This window comes from Rhinatrema bivittatum, chromosome 7, assembly GCF_901001135.1.
Source record: "Rhinatrema bivittatum chromosome 7, aRhiBiv1.1, whole genome shotgun sequence".
NCBI lineage: Eukaryota > Metazoa > Chordata > Amphibia > Gymnophiona > Rhinatrematidae > Rhinatrema > Rhinatrema bivittatum.
Window position 1 is genome coordinate 223,162,381 of NC_042621.1, and position 13,620 is coordinate 223,176,000.

The 13,620-nt window shown below is 53.0% G+C and overlaps 1 protein-coding gene across 1 annotated transcript in view; it reads right to left on the bottom strand.

The window, feature by feature from the left end:
* The window catches only part of LOC115095758 (solute carrier family 35 member G1-like), a 53,979-nt gene extending 44,377 nt beyond the window's left edge, over positions 1-9,602 (bottom strand). Inside the window, exon 1 of the mRNA XM_029609878.1 lies at positions 9,212-9,602. Coding sequence (XP_029465738.1) covers positions 9,212-9,386 — 175 coding nt within the window. The 5' untranslated portion in view covers positions 9,387-9,602. The remainder of the gene's footprint in view (positions 1-9,211) is intronic.
* Between the last annotated feature and the right edge of the window lie 4,018 nt (positions 9,603-13,620).

Genomic DNA, 13,620 nt, shown 5'->3' on the forward strand with positions numbered 1-13,620 from the left:
GGGCAAAATGTCAACAAATAAACTATACTTTAAAAGAACTTGCACCACCAATGCCGATAAAACCGCATCATATATGAGCAATGGTTACTTCAACAGCATATCAGAATACTATACCCATATCTGAGATATTGCAAGTTGCAACATGGACTACCAAGGACACATTTATAAAACACTATTGTCAGGGAAATGTCTCAATTCTGATGCAGCCTTTGTAAAAGTGGTCTTCCAAGCAGCACATAAGGACTCAAAAAATAAAGAGAGAAAAGTAGCTTTCTGCAAATATTTCAGGGTTACAAAAATAATAATAATAATAATAATAAAATTAAAAAATATATATACATAGTGTAGCAACACAAGCTCAGGAGGCCCACTTGAGCGGCTGTGTTGCATGCTTGTCCATGAAGAAATGGAGAAATTACTTACCTGATAATTTCGTTTTCCTTAGTGTAGACAGACAGACTCAGGACCAATGGGTTTAGTGTACTCCTGATAGCAGTTGGAGACGGATCAGATTTAAATCTGACGTCAGCCCCTAGTACATATACCCCTGCAGGAAGTGCAGCTCTTCAGTATTCTCCTCGAAAAGCATTGTGGATATATGTGTGACTGACTAATTTGATTAACTTGAATAACTTCATAACTTGGATAAACTTTATAACTTGATTAACTTGATCTGGTTGAATTGGCTATAGCTGGAGACCACCAGGGCCCTCAACCGGAAAGCGTCGACACCCGGCAGGGTGGGTGTCCTAAGTGAAGGAAAGCATGGCTTAGCCTTGAATCATTCGAAAATTCCATGAGTAACGGCAGCCAAGGGTGGGATGCTAAGACCATCTGTCTACACTAAGGAAAACAAAATTATCAGGTAAGTAATGTTGAGATTACTTACCTGATAATCTCCTTTTCCTTAGTGTATGCAGATGGACTCAGGACCAATGGGATGTATAAAAGCTACTCCTGAGCCGGGTGGGAGGCTGCCCGTGATCCACTTAGTACTGTCCTTGCAAATGCCATGTCCTCCCGAGCCTGAACATCCAGGCGGTAGAACCTGGAGAAGGTATGGATGGAGGACCATGTTGCCGCCCTGCAAATCTCGGCGGGTGACAACATTCTGGTTTCTGCCCATGACACTGCCTGGGCTCTAGTAGAATGGGCCTTGACTTGTAGAGGCGGCGGCTTGCCTGCTTCTACATAGGCCGCCTTGATGACTTCTTTGATCCAGTGGGCTATGGTTGCCCGCGAGGCCGCTTACCCTTGTCTGTTCTCGCTGTGAATGACGAATAGGTGGTCTGTTTTTCGTACAGGTTCCGACACTTCCAGGTATCTGGATAGAAGTCTGCCGATGTTGAGGTGACATAGACTTCGAGCTTCTTCCGAATTCTTAAACTCATCCGGCAATGGTAGAGAGATGGTTTGGTTAAGATGACAGTGTGACACCACTTTGGGAAGGAACGAAGGGACCGTGCGTAGCTGGATGGTTCCCGGGGTGAGCCTGAGGAATGGCTCATGGCAGGACAGTGCTTGTAGTTCCGAAATGCGGCGGGCTGAACAAACTGCCAGCAGGAATGATGTCTTCAAAGTCAATAGTCGGAGAGACAGTCCGCAGAGGGGCCTGAATGAGGCTCCTGCTAGAAACTCCAGGACCAGGTTGAGGTTCCAGAGAGGAACTGACCACTTTAGGGGTGGGCGGATGTGTTTGACTCTTTTCAGGAAGTTTGAAACGTCCGGGTGAGAGGCTATGCTGTCGCCCTCGCTCTTGGTGCCGTAGCATGACAATGCGGCCACCTGTACCTTGATGGAGTTGAGTGACAATCCCTTCTGAAGTCCATTCTGTAGGAATTCCAAGATCGGGGGAATTTTGAATGAGCATGGTAGGTTGTCGTGGTCTTCGCACCAGGCTTCGAATACTCTCCAAATCCTTATATACGTCAAAGATGTGGAGAACTTGCATGTTCGGAGTAGGGTGTCGATTACAGCCCCCAAGTATCCGCTCTTTCTCAGGAGAACCCTCTCAATGGATCCTCCTGGAGGATCGGTCCTTGTTGAAGCAGGTCTCTGTGTGGAGGCAGTGGCAGGGGGGTCCCTGCCAATAGTCGCCTCATGTCTGCATACCACGGTCTTCTTGGCCAGTCCGGGGCCACCAGAAGTACTAGTCCCTTGTGTAGCTGTATCTTGTGAATGATTGCGCCCAATAGGGGCCATGGCGGAAAGGCGTATAATAGGGTCCCCTGTGGCCAAGTCTGTACCAGGGCATCGATCCCCTGGAACTGAGGTTCCCGCCTGCGGCTGAAGTACCTGGGTATTTGGGCTTTGGACCAGTTTACCAGAAGGTCCATGTCTGGTGTCCCCCACCGGTTCACTATCATTTGGAATGCTGAGGACGACAGCTTCCATTCTCCTGGGTCTAGACTTTCTCTGCTGAGGTAGTCCGCCGTGATGTTGTCTTTCCCGGCGATGTGGACGGCTGAGATCCCCTGGAGGTTTACTTCTGCCCACGACATTAGTGGGTCTATTTCCAGAGACACCTGTTGGCTTCTGGTTCCCCCCTGACTGTTGATGTAGGCCACTGTTGTGGCGTTGTCTGACATTAATCTGACCGCATTGTCTCGGAGTCTGAGAACGCAACGTAGGCAGGCTAGTCTGACCGCCTCGCTTCTAGGCGGTTGATATTCCATCCCGACTCTTCTGCGTTCCACTGCCCTTGGGCGGTTAACTCCTCGCAGTGTGCTCCCCATCCTCGTAGGCTGGCATCTGTGGTGAGCAGGGTCCAGATTGGTGAAGACAGCCTTGTTTCCTGGCTCAGGTGGCTGACATGCAGCCACCACCGTAGCTGGGTCCGGACTCTGCCCGGGAGTGATAGGCGTACAGAGTAGTTCTGAGACAGTGGATTCCATCGCGATAGAAGTGAGCGCGCGCCCATGGCACTACTTCCAGTGTGGATGCCATCAGACCGAGGACTTGTAGGTAATCCCATGCTGTGGGGCGAGGGTCACTCAGCAGGATTTGTAAGTGGTTCCTCAGTTTTGATCTCCTTGTGGGAGTCAGGCTGACCTTGTCTTCTTTGGTGTCGAATCGAACTCTTAGGTATTCTAGAGACTGTGAGGGCTGCAGACAACTTTTGTTTGTGTTGACCACCCATCCGAGGCTCTCCAGTAGAGTTTTGACTCTGTTGGTTGCTTGGTGGCTTTCCTCGGGGATTTCGCCCTGATCAGCCAATCGTCTAAGGGTGTACGAGGATTCCTTCCTTCCTCAGTGTTGCCGCCACCACTACTATGATCTTTGTGAACGTCGGGTCAGCGCTGTGGCTGACCCAAAGGGTAGTGCCCGGAACTGGTAGTCACGGTCCAGGATTTTGAAGTGTAGGAAGCGCTGATGTCCCCGATGAATTGGGATGTGTAGGTAGGCTTCCGAAAGATCCAGGGATGTGAGAAACTCTCCCGGTTGCATCGCCCTTATTACGGAGCGTAGGGTTTCCATGTGGAGGCGGGGAATCCTCAGGTGGCGGTTGACCGACTTGAGGTCCAGGATGGGCCTGAACATTCCCTCTTTCTTGGGGACGATAAAATACATGGAATAATGCCCAGTATTTATTTCTTGTGGAGGCACTGGGGTTATGGCCTCGAGGGCCAGTAGTCTGGTCAGTGTAGCTTCCACTGCCGCCCTCTTGGAGAGGTCATGGCAGGGGGATTCCACAAACTTGTCCGGAGGGGTTCGTAGAAAATCCAGGTAGTACCCCTCCCGAATGATGGCTAGGACCCACTTGTCCGAAGTTATCTCGACCCATCTGTGGTAGAACAGGGCTAGTCTACTCCCTATGGCTTCTTCCCTCGGACGGGTCGGCTGAATCTCATTGTGGGGCGCAGCTGGGGCCTGGACCCGAGCTAGTTCCCCTCTTATTGTGCTTGTTCCGAAAGGACTGGCTCCTGCCCATAGGGCGGGGCGCTTGATAGTTGCTTCTGTATGGATTGAAGCGCTGTGAACCTTTGTCCATGGCGGACCGGGGGAAGGGTCGCTGGTTTCTCTTATTCCTGTCCTCCAGTAGGCGCGGCAATGGGGACTCGCTGGTTCCATGGCCTCCCCAGGGGTGTTGCTCCTGGTCTGAGAGAGGCAGGCACGTGTCACTACGGTGCAGCAGGCCACTATTTGTAGGGAGACAGCGGCGATGTCAAAGGACTGTTTAAGGATGGATTCCAGATGCTAGTCATGAGCATCTTTGAGCGCTGCTCCTCCCTCCACTGGGATAGTAGTGCGCTTCGAGACCGTGCAGACCATGGCATCCACTTTTGGACATGTCAGAAGGTCTTTGGCTGCCGGGTCCAGGGGGTACATGGCTGCCATGGCTTGTCCCCCTTTGAATGTGGACTCTGGTGAATTCCATTCCAGGTCAATTAGCTGCTGGACAGCTTGTAACAGAGGGAAATGGCGGGAGGTCTGCGGAGGCCTTCTAGCAGGGGATTCATCTTAGGCTCCCCGAAGCACTTGCACCCGGGATAGCGAGCTCCTTCAGGCTGTGGGTGACCAGGCCTGGGAGCTCGTCCTTGGTGAAGAAGCGTCTCATGGTTTGGTGAGGCTCTGTCCCCGGGGGGAGTTCCCCCTCTTCTAGGGGCTCTGCTTCCTCTTCAGAGTTGTCCGTGTTCCCATAGGTGGGGCTTCTGGGTGGTGGAAACATTTGTTTAGGCCTAGAGGGGCCTGGGGCATAAGGGTCTTCTGGCGGAGGCTGTGGTTGTTTAGCCGGAGGCTCCGTCTCCATGTGGACAAAGGTGTGAAGCTCTTTGAAGAATTCCAACCATGAGATAGACGCTGGGTCCAAGCTAACGGGCGTCGAGTCCCTGGGGGTCCCCGTCTGAGGGGGTGTCCCGCTGGAATTTGCTAAGTCCGGGGTACTCACTGAGGAGCTAGTACTCGGTCCTGGGTAGGACTGGCTCTGGACTGGATCTCCCAGGGCCTCCTCGCACTGAGGGGCGGATTTTAAGAGCCCTGCTCGCGTAAATCCGCCCGGATTTACGCGAGCAGGGCCTTGCGCGCCGGTGCGCCTATGTTCCATAGGCCTACCGGCGCGCGCAGAGCCCCGGGACTCGCGTAAGTCCCGGGGTTTTTCGAGGGGGGTGTGGCGGATTGGCGTGGCGTTTTGGGGGCGGGACGCGGCGTTTTGGGGGCGGGCCCGGGGGCGTGGTTTCGGTCCGGGGTGGTCCAGGGGCGTGGCCGCGGCCTCCGGAACCGCCCCCAGGTCCCGTCTCGGCGCGCTAGAGGCACACTGGCGCGCGGGGATTTACTTCTCCCTCCGGGAGGCGTAAATCCCCCAACAAAGGTAGGGGGGGGTCTAGATAGGGCCGGGGGGGTGGGTTAGATAGAGGAAGGGAGGGGAAGGTGAGGGGAGGGCGAAAGCGAGTTCCCTCCAAGGCCGCTCTGATTTCGGAGCGGCCTTGGAGGGAACGGCGGCAGGCTGCGCGGCTCGGCGCGCGCTGAATACACGAAATCGGCAGCCTTGCGCGTGCCGATCCAGGATTTTAGCGGCTACGCGCGTATCTATTAAAATCCAGCGTACTTTTGTTTGCGCCTGATGCGCCAACAAAAGTACGCGAAGGCGCGCTTTTTGAAAATCTACCCCTGAGCGCATAGGGCGTTGGCTTCTTCGTTTGTGCGGCTCTGATATGGCATGCTGGCAGAGGCCTTGAGCCTTGATCTCCGTTTTCGGGGGTGCCATGGCTATAGGCACGTAAACCCTTGTGCACTCCGGCGCGCCTAAGACGTGCATGCGGGTTGTGCGCGTAGGTGTGCACCCAAGTGGTAGATATGCGCTTAGCCCGGTAGGTGCGCGATGCCCGTGTAACTTTATGCGCACATGTATTTTGTGCGCCTAGCGAACCTTGTGCGCCCGGGTTGAGACGGCAGACAGAGCGGCAAATAGGGCTAAGATGGCGATGGCTACCACGCGGGCAAAATGGCAACCATCTCGGAGGGTCTCCACATGGGAAGACTCTTGGAATTAACCGGGGCCTGGCCCTGCTAGGGCGGATCAACCCGGCGGCACCGGTCCCGGCCGGCGACCTGTGCGACTCCTCGAACCTCGGAGACCGGAGTCTATGCTGAAGATTTCTACCTTACCTTGTCTTCGGTGCTTCCCGGTTTCGTTCCGGGCGGTCTCTGGCTGCGGGGGGAAGAGTGTAAATACCTTCACCGCCACGCTCGAGGGTGCACCCGCTGCCTCTCAGCCGCGCCCAGATCGGGGGCTAGATCCTCGCCGCAATTCGGCCGCCGGACCGAGGCTTACCTTCGAGGGACCACGGGGGGGAGGGACCCAAGGATAACATCCCAAGTAGAGCGGGGCTCATCTTCAGAGGTAAGTTTTCTTCCGAATTTTGGGTTTTCCCTGTTGAGAGTGTGCAGATAGTCCCTAACTGCTATGGGGATGGAAAATACTGAAGAGCTGCACTTCCTGCAGGGGTCTATGTACTAGGGGCTGACGTCAGATTGAAATCTGATCCGTCTCCAACTGCTATCAGGAGTACTCTATACCCATTGGTCCTGAGTCTATCTGCTATATGCTAGGAAAGCAGAATTGCTTATCTGATAGGGTGTTCTCCGTGGACAGCAATGCAAACAGCCACACAATCGCTCCCGCCTCCTAGGAAAGCTAACTAAATCATCTACTGGACAAAATTGAGGGACTCTAGAACACAGACCATTGGGTGGAAAGAACCATGCATGCTCAGAGCAAAGATCTAGAAGATTCTGACCACAGATAAAGAGCCTGTCTGAACTCCACCTGGTAGGATAACTTGTGTGGCTGTTTGAGTTGCTGTCCACTAAGAACACTTGTTTCAGATAAGGCACTCTTCCTATGCTGCTGATTCGTCCAGGGCCCTGCACCCTCCTATCAGATCGATACTCTAAGGCCGCAGTAGAAACAGTGCGGCAGTGTCAGGCGCACCCTCGTTCCCCGCACGCACAGTTCTCTTCACCTACCGCTCTATACTCTCTTCTAATTGCATGCAAATGCATGCCGCGGCTGCGAAGCCTTAGGCAAGCGTTAGGCCCGCGCAACCCATTTTACTGTATAGAGCACCTATACAGTATCCTGGGTTCGCGGGCCTAACGCTTCACGGCTGCGCTGGTATCTGTCATTTCAAATGTCATTTCAAATGACATTTAAAATGACAGGTACCAGGAAGTGGACAGTTATGTTCCCCGATGCTCGGCAAACTATCCCCCAGCCCCCGCTCACCTGCCCTGGCCCCGTCCAGTCTCCGGTGCAGCCCCAGTCCTGTCTCCTCCTCCCGAAGCAAAAAAAAAAAAACAAAACTGCTCAAGGCGGCCGGGTGGGCGTGCATTCATCCAAGCAGAGGGAGCCGGCGGCGAAAGCGGCCTCCGGCTCCCTCTGCCTGGATGAATGCACGGCCCCCGCCGGCAGTGAATGAATGCCCGTTCGATTTCGGCGCTCAAGGCATGAGCGTCGAAATCGCACGGGCATTCATTCACTGCCGGTGGGGGCCGGGCATTCATCCAGGCAGAGGGAGCAGGCGGCGAAAGCGGCCTCCGGCTCCCTCTGCCTGGATGAATGCCCGGCCCCCGCCGGCCGCGAATGAATGCCCGTGCGATTTCGGCGCTCAAGGCGTGACGTCATGTCATGTGACTGCCTTGAGCGCCGAAATCGCACGGGCATTCATTCGCGGCCGGCGGGGGCCGCTGGATGAATGCACAGCCCCCGCCGGCAGTGAATGAATGCCCGTGCGATTTCGGCGCTCATGCCTTGAGCTCATGCCTTGAGCGCCGAAATCGCACGGGTATTCATTCACTGCCGGCGGGGGCCGTGCATTCATCCAGGCAGAGGGAGCCGGAGGCCGCTTTCGCCGCCGGCTCCCTCTACCTGGATGAATGCACGCCCACCCGGCCGCTTTGAGCGCCGAAATCGGGAGGAGAGGAGAAGGGAGAAGGGACTACCGTAGCAGGCCCGAGCCTTCCTACTTTTTCGGGGTTTTTTTTTTTTTTTTTGCTTCGGGAGGAGGGGACAGGACTGGGGCTGCACCGGAGACCGGACGGGGCCAGGGCAGGTAAGCAATGTTTTTACACTTTTTTTACACCATTTTTTACACTTTATTCCCATTTTAATTTTCGAACACCACACTAACACCAAGTAGAGGGTGGCGGTAAACTAACAGGTTAAGGACGCGGCAAAATAGCGGGTTACAAAGGAGATAATCTGAGCGCGTGTCACAATATCGGAGGGGAATAGCTAATTCCTTCATTATACAGCTAATTCGTTCATTTACATAGCATATACATGCTGCGTGCGGAAAGGGTTATGCGTCTGTTTTAAAAAGCGCTAAGGACGTGTGAAACTGGAGACTGTATCGCTGAATCGCCTTACGCGTCCGAATTGTGCGCTCCCAGCACGTTACAGACGGCAAATCTTCAACCGCACGTTACAGTATCGACCTGTAAGTGATGGCTGCTTGTCCATCATTGTAAATCAACACACATTATGTAGCAGTGTTCCCATCTAGGGCGTCTTCTTTTCTTCCAATCAGTTGATAAGAATCTTTTGAAAGGATTTCTTTCTTAAAGACTTCCCTCGACTACAAAATAAAATAACAGCAATTGTTTTCACATGGCGTGGCTATCTCTAATTAAGCACTGCTTACTTGCCTTGTTGGGCTATTTAATATTGATATCAATTAATGGTGAAGAGGTAATCCAGAAGTCAGGGCTGCACCTACCAGGTCACACCCAGGTGAACAATGACCACCTGGCACGCACAGGAGTGGCAGTTATCAGTATCACTTCCTAAGCAGTTTTTTTTTGTCAAGTCATCCTGTACAAGTTACAAGCAAGATTTCAATTGTTTTTCATTATGGGGAAGGAGAAGCAAAGCAGGAACATGGGAAACACCACCGTTCTAAAACTCTGTGGATTTCTTTCTTTTTTTTTCGTAGTTAAGTTGCTACTGGATTTTCTAGGCGAGTGGGCAGTCCGCCACTCCGCCCGGGGAGATACCTGGATTTGACCTTTACCACAGGAAGGTCTTTCCCGGCCGTTTCCCCGCCTGACTCCCTCGCCTAAGTGCGTGATTACATCACGCTGCACTCCCTCGCTCCCCACCCCTTCCCGGGCCGTGGAACTCCTGCATCGCTGCCAGCGTGAACCCATGCCGGGAGGGGAGATAGTATCCGCCCGGGGGACGCTGCTGCTCCGTCCCCTCGCGCTTTCTCACCGGTTCCTTGCGGTGTCTCTTCGGGACCCATCGGGATTAGAGAGCTGCGCTTCGCGCGGCCCGGCGAGCCCCCCGCTGTTAGCTCTCCCGCCAGCACCCCGGTACCGGCCGCCTCTTCCTCCTCCTCGTCGCTGTTTGCTGTGGTAACCGCCACCGTTGCGTCGTTGGAGCCCATGAAGGCCGCTGCTCCCCCGGCAACTGGTGTAATCCTCTCCGGACACAGCCGGCAAACCCGTCTTTGTCGTGGTTCTAAGTCGCTTTTGGCTGGGGTAATCCTGTGGCCAGCCTCGTGTCCCCGGCCGACCGAGGAGGGGGAGGGATACTTGCAGGTGAAGGGACCATCGCGTTTCCTGCTGTTCTCAGTGACAGGACGGGCAGCCGGGAGCCAAGAACACGGCGTTGGCAGCAGCCCAAATCCCGCCCCTTCCCAACCCCTCCAGGGGCAAGCAGCGTTCCCGTCGCCGGCCAACGTTACTTGCCACCTGTTTCCCCGAGGGAAGAATGGAGCGCGCTACCGGCTCGCTTACCTGAGACATTACAAGGTGACGTGTCTTGTCCAAGTTCACAAGGAGCATCAGTAGGAGCTGTAGATTTGAAAACTGGATTTCCTCCCTGGTTCTCAGCGGCTGCTCTAAGCACTTGGAGGTTACTCTTCTACTTACTCTCGGACCTATGCAGTAAAGTGCACACATGCCGAGCTCAGTTAGCCCCCCCGCGCTATTTATACCCCTTATACTCAGGCCGATACAGTACAGTATGGAGCGCACTGTTAAATCTGCGTTTGGATGTGCGTTTGAGGCGCTAGCTTTACCCCTTATATACGGGTCGATACTGTAACGTGCGGTTGAAGATTTGCCGTCTGTAACGTGCTGGGAGCGCACAATTCGGACGCGTAAGGCGATCCAGCGATACAGTCTCCAGTTTCACGCGTCCTTAGCGCTTCTTAAAACAGACGCATAACCCTTTCCGCACGCAGCATGTATATGATATGTAAATGAACGAATTAGCTGTATAATGAAAGAATTAGCCATTCCCCTCCGATACTGTAACGCGTGCCCCGACTATCGCTGTCATTTTGCCCCGCGTTTAACCTGCTAACTTACCGCCTACCCCTACCCCTGCATTAGAGGCAGGGGTAAGGGTAGGCGGCAAGCTTTCCCCCAGCCCCCTCTCACCTGCCCTGGCCTCATCCATGGATGCTGGCCTCCGGGGCAGCCCCAGTCCTCCCCCCTCCTCCCAAAGAAAAAAAAAAAGCGAAAAAAAGTTACGAGAGAGGGGAGAGGACTGCAATCCTACGCTCGGCGACTTACTTTTGCAGCCCCCCTCCTCCGGACATCGTGGCTTCCCCCGTGCCAGTTCCCCCTCCCCTCCTGGCAGTGTAAAGCGGCGAAGCGACTTACTTTATGCAGCCCCCTCCGGACATCGGACGACCTCTCCTGCCTCCAGCTGCTCGCGAAGATGGACGCCTGCACGGCCGCTGAAGACGTGACGTCACGATGTTTGGCGTCAGGCATGTGACGTCACGTCTTCAGCAGCCGTGCAGGCGTCCATCTTCGCGAGCAGCTGGAGGCAGGAGAGGGCGTCCGATGTCCGGAGGGGGCTGCAAAAAGTAAGTCGCTTCGCCGCTTTACACTGCCAGTCCCTTCTTCCCTCCTCCGGGAGCAAGGCTGCTTTTCGCGCCCTGCTTCGGGAGGAGGGAAGAAGGGACTGGCAGTGTAAAGCGACGAAGCGACTCACCTTTTGTAGCACTTTCCGGACATCGGACGACCTCTCCTGCTGCTCGCGAAGATGGACGCCTGCATGGCCGCTGAAGACGTGACGTCACATGCCGTGACGCCAAACGTCGTGACGTCACGTCTTCAGCGGCCGTGCAGGCGTCCTTCTTCGCGAGCAGCTGGAGGCAGGAGAGGTCGTCCGATGTCCGGAGGGGGCTGCAAAAGTAAGTCGCTTCGCGCTTTTCGTGCCCTGCTTCAGGAGGAGGGGAAGGGGAACTGGCACGGGGGAAGCCACGATGTCCGGAGGGGGGCTGCAAAAGTAAGTCGCCGAGCGTAGGATTGCCGTCCTCTCCCCTCTCTTTCTCGCAACTTTTTTTTTCACTTTTTTTTTGCTTCGGGAGGAGGGGAGGGGACGGCAATCCCGACTTCCTGGTATCTGTCATTTCAAATGACATTTGAAATGACAGATACCAGCGTGGCCGTGAAGCGTTAGGCCCGAGCACCCAGGTTACTGTGTAGGCGCTCTATACCGTAAAATGGGTTGTGCGGGCCTAACACTTCCCTAACACTTCGCAGACGCGGCATGCATTTGCATGCAATTAGAAGAGAGTATCGAGCGGTAGGTGAAGAGAACTGTGCGTGCGGGGAACGAGGGTGCGCCAGGCACTGCCGCACTCTTTCTACCGCGGCCTTAGAGTATCGACCTGTCAGTAAGGGGTAATAGCGCGTCAAAAACATGCGGCCAAAACCCCCCCCCCCCTGAAACTAATAGCGCCCGCAGCATGCAAATGCATGTTGATGGCCCTATTAGCTATTCCCATGTAATTCAGTAAGTAAAATGTGCAGCCAAGCCAAACATTTTACTTTCAGAAATTAGTGCTAATTTCTGCCGGCACCGGGAAAGTGTACAGAAAAGCAGTAAAAACTGCTTTTCTGTACACCCTCCGTCTTAATATCGTGGCGATAGTAAGTCGGAGGTCCCAAAAGTAAAAAATAATTTAAAATAAAAAAAATTTAAAATCAGCCCTCGGGTTGAAAACTGGACACTCAGTTTTGCCGGCGACCGGTTTCCGAACCCATGGCTGTCAGCGGGTTTGAGAACCAATGCCGGCAAAATTGAGCGTCAGCTCTCAAACTCGCTGACAGCCGCGGCATCTGTCAAAAAAGAGGTGCTAGGGATGCCCTAGTGTCACTAGCGCCTCTTTTTACTGCAGGCCCTCATTTGAATACTGAATCGCACGCACAGGAGAGTGGCCTGTGCGCTCGCCCACTCTCCTGCAACTTTTACTGTATCAGTCTGACAGTAAAGGATAATAGCACGTGGAAAATGCCCGGCCAACCCCCCCCCCGAAACTAATAGCACCCACAACATGCAAAATGCATATTGATGGGCCTATTAGTTATTCCCACGCGATACAGAAAGTAACGCCTGCCAAAGACAGGTGTTAAAGTGTACAGAAAAGCAGAAAAAACTATATTAAGTCTGAGGCCCCAAAAATAAAAAAAAATTAAAAATAAAAACATTTTAAATCTGCCCGCAGCTGCGGTTTGGAAGACGGACACTCAATTTTGCCGGCATCTGTTTTCCGAACCCGTGGCTGTCAGCGGGTTCGAGAACAGACACCAGTAAAATTGAGCGTCGGCTGTCAAACCCACTGACAGCTGCCGCTTCTGTCAAAAAGGAGGCGCTAGGGACGTGCTAGTGTCCCTGGTGCCTACTTTTACAGCGGGCCCTCATTTGCAAATTTTTTCTTTCTGAATCGCACGCCCAGGAGAGTGGCCTGGGCAATCGCTGGCTCTCCCGCTGGTTTTTCTGTATCGGTCCGTCTGTGTCTAGGGGAAAACTGCTTACTTCATGGGCTGCCTAAGTGTAAGGCTTCCGTTTACTTTATTGTTAAGGGACAATAATAGTATCTTTACTATTTTTTTTTCACTTATTTAGAAGCTTATATTCTGGTTAAGCACCAGAAATGTACACCCAGGTTCCTGGTTGCATCATGTTTCTAAAATATTAAATTATTAAAAACACGAGAACCTATTTTGATAGGGGGAAAAAAAGCAATACAAGCAGGAGCCGTGCTGGTGATTTTGTTGTCTTGTGTGAACCATTATTGTTCTTCCCATCTCTGCCATTCCTCACCCTGTCCTGTTTGTAAATTGGTTATTTACATTTTCTGATAATAGAAGGACTATGGGGCACTCCATGAAGTTAGCAAGTAGCACATTTAAAATTTAACAGAGAAAATTATTTTTCACTCAATGCATAATTAACCTCTGGAATTTGTTGCCATAGGATTTAGTTAGTGCAGTTAGTATAGCTGGGTTTAAAAACGGTTTGGATAAGTTCTTGGAGGAGAATTAATTAAGCTGACTTGGGGAATGGCCTCTGCTACTACTGGCATCAGTAGCTTGGGATCTTTTTAGTGTTTGGGTACTTGTCAGGTTCTTGTAGCCTGGTTTGGCCACTGTTTGAAATGGGATGCTGGGCTTGGTGGACCCTTGGTCTGACCTAGTATGGCAACTTCTTATGCTTTTTTTTTTTAACATAATTTTTGTTTTTTCAATGGCTCACACTCTAGCAGGCCACCCTTCCCCACCTGAAAAAAAAGCCATGTTCCCTCTGTAGATCTAAACTTTCAAAATTGACACATCCTCTGAACCTATTTTACCTCATATACAGGTACAAAACACCTA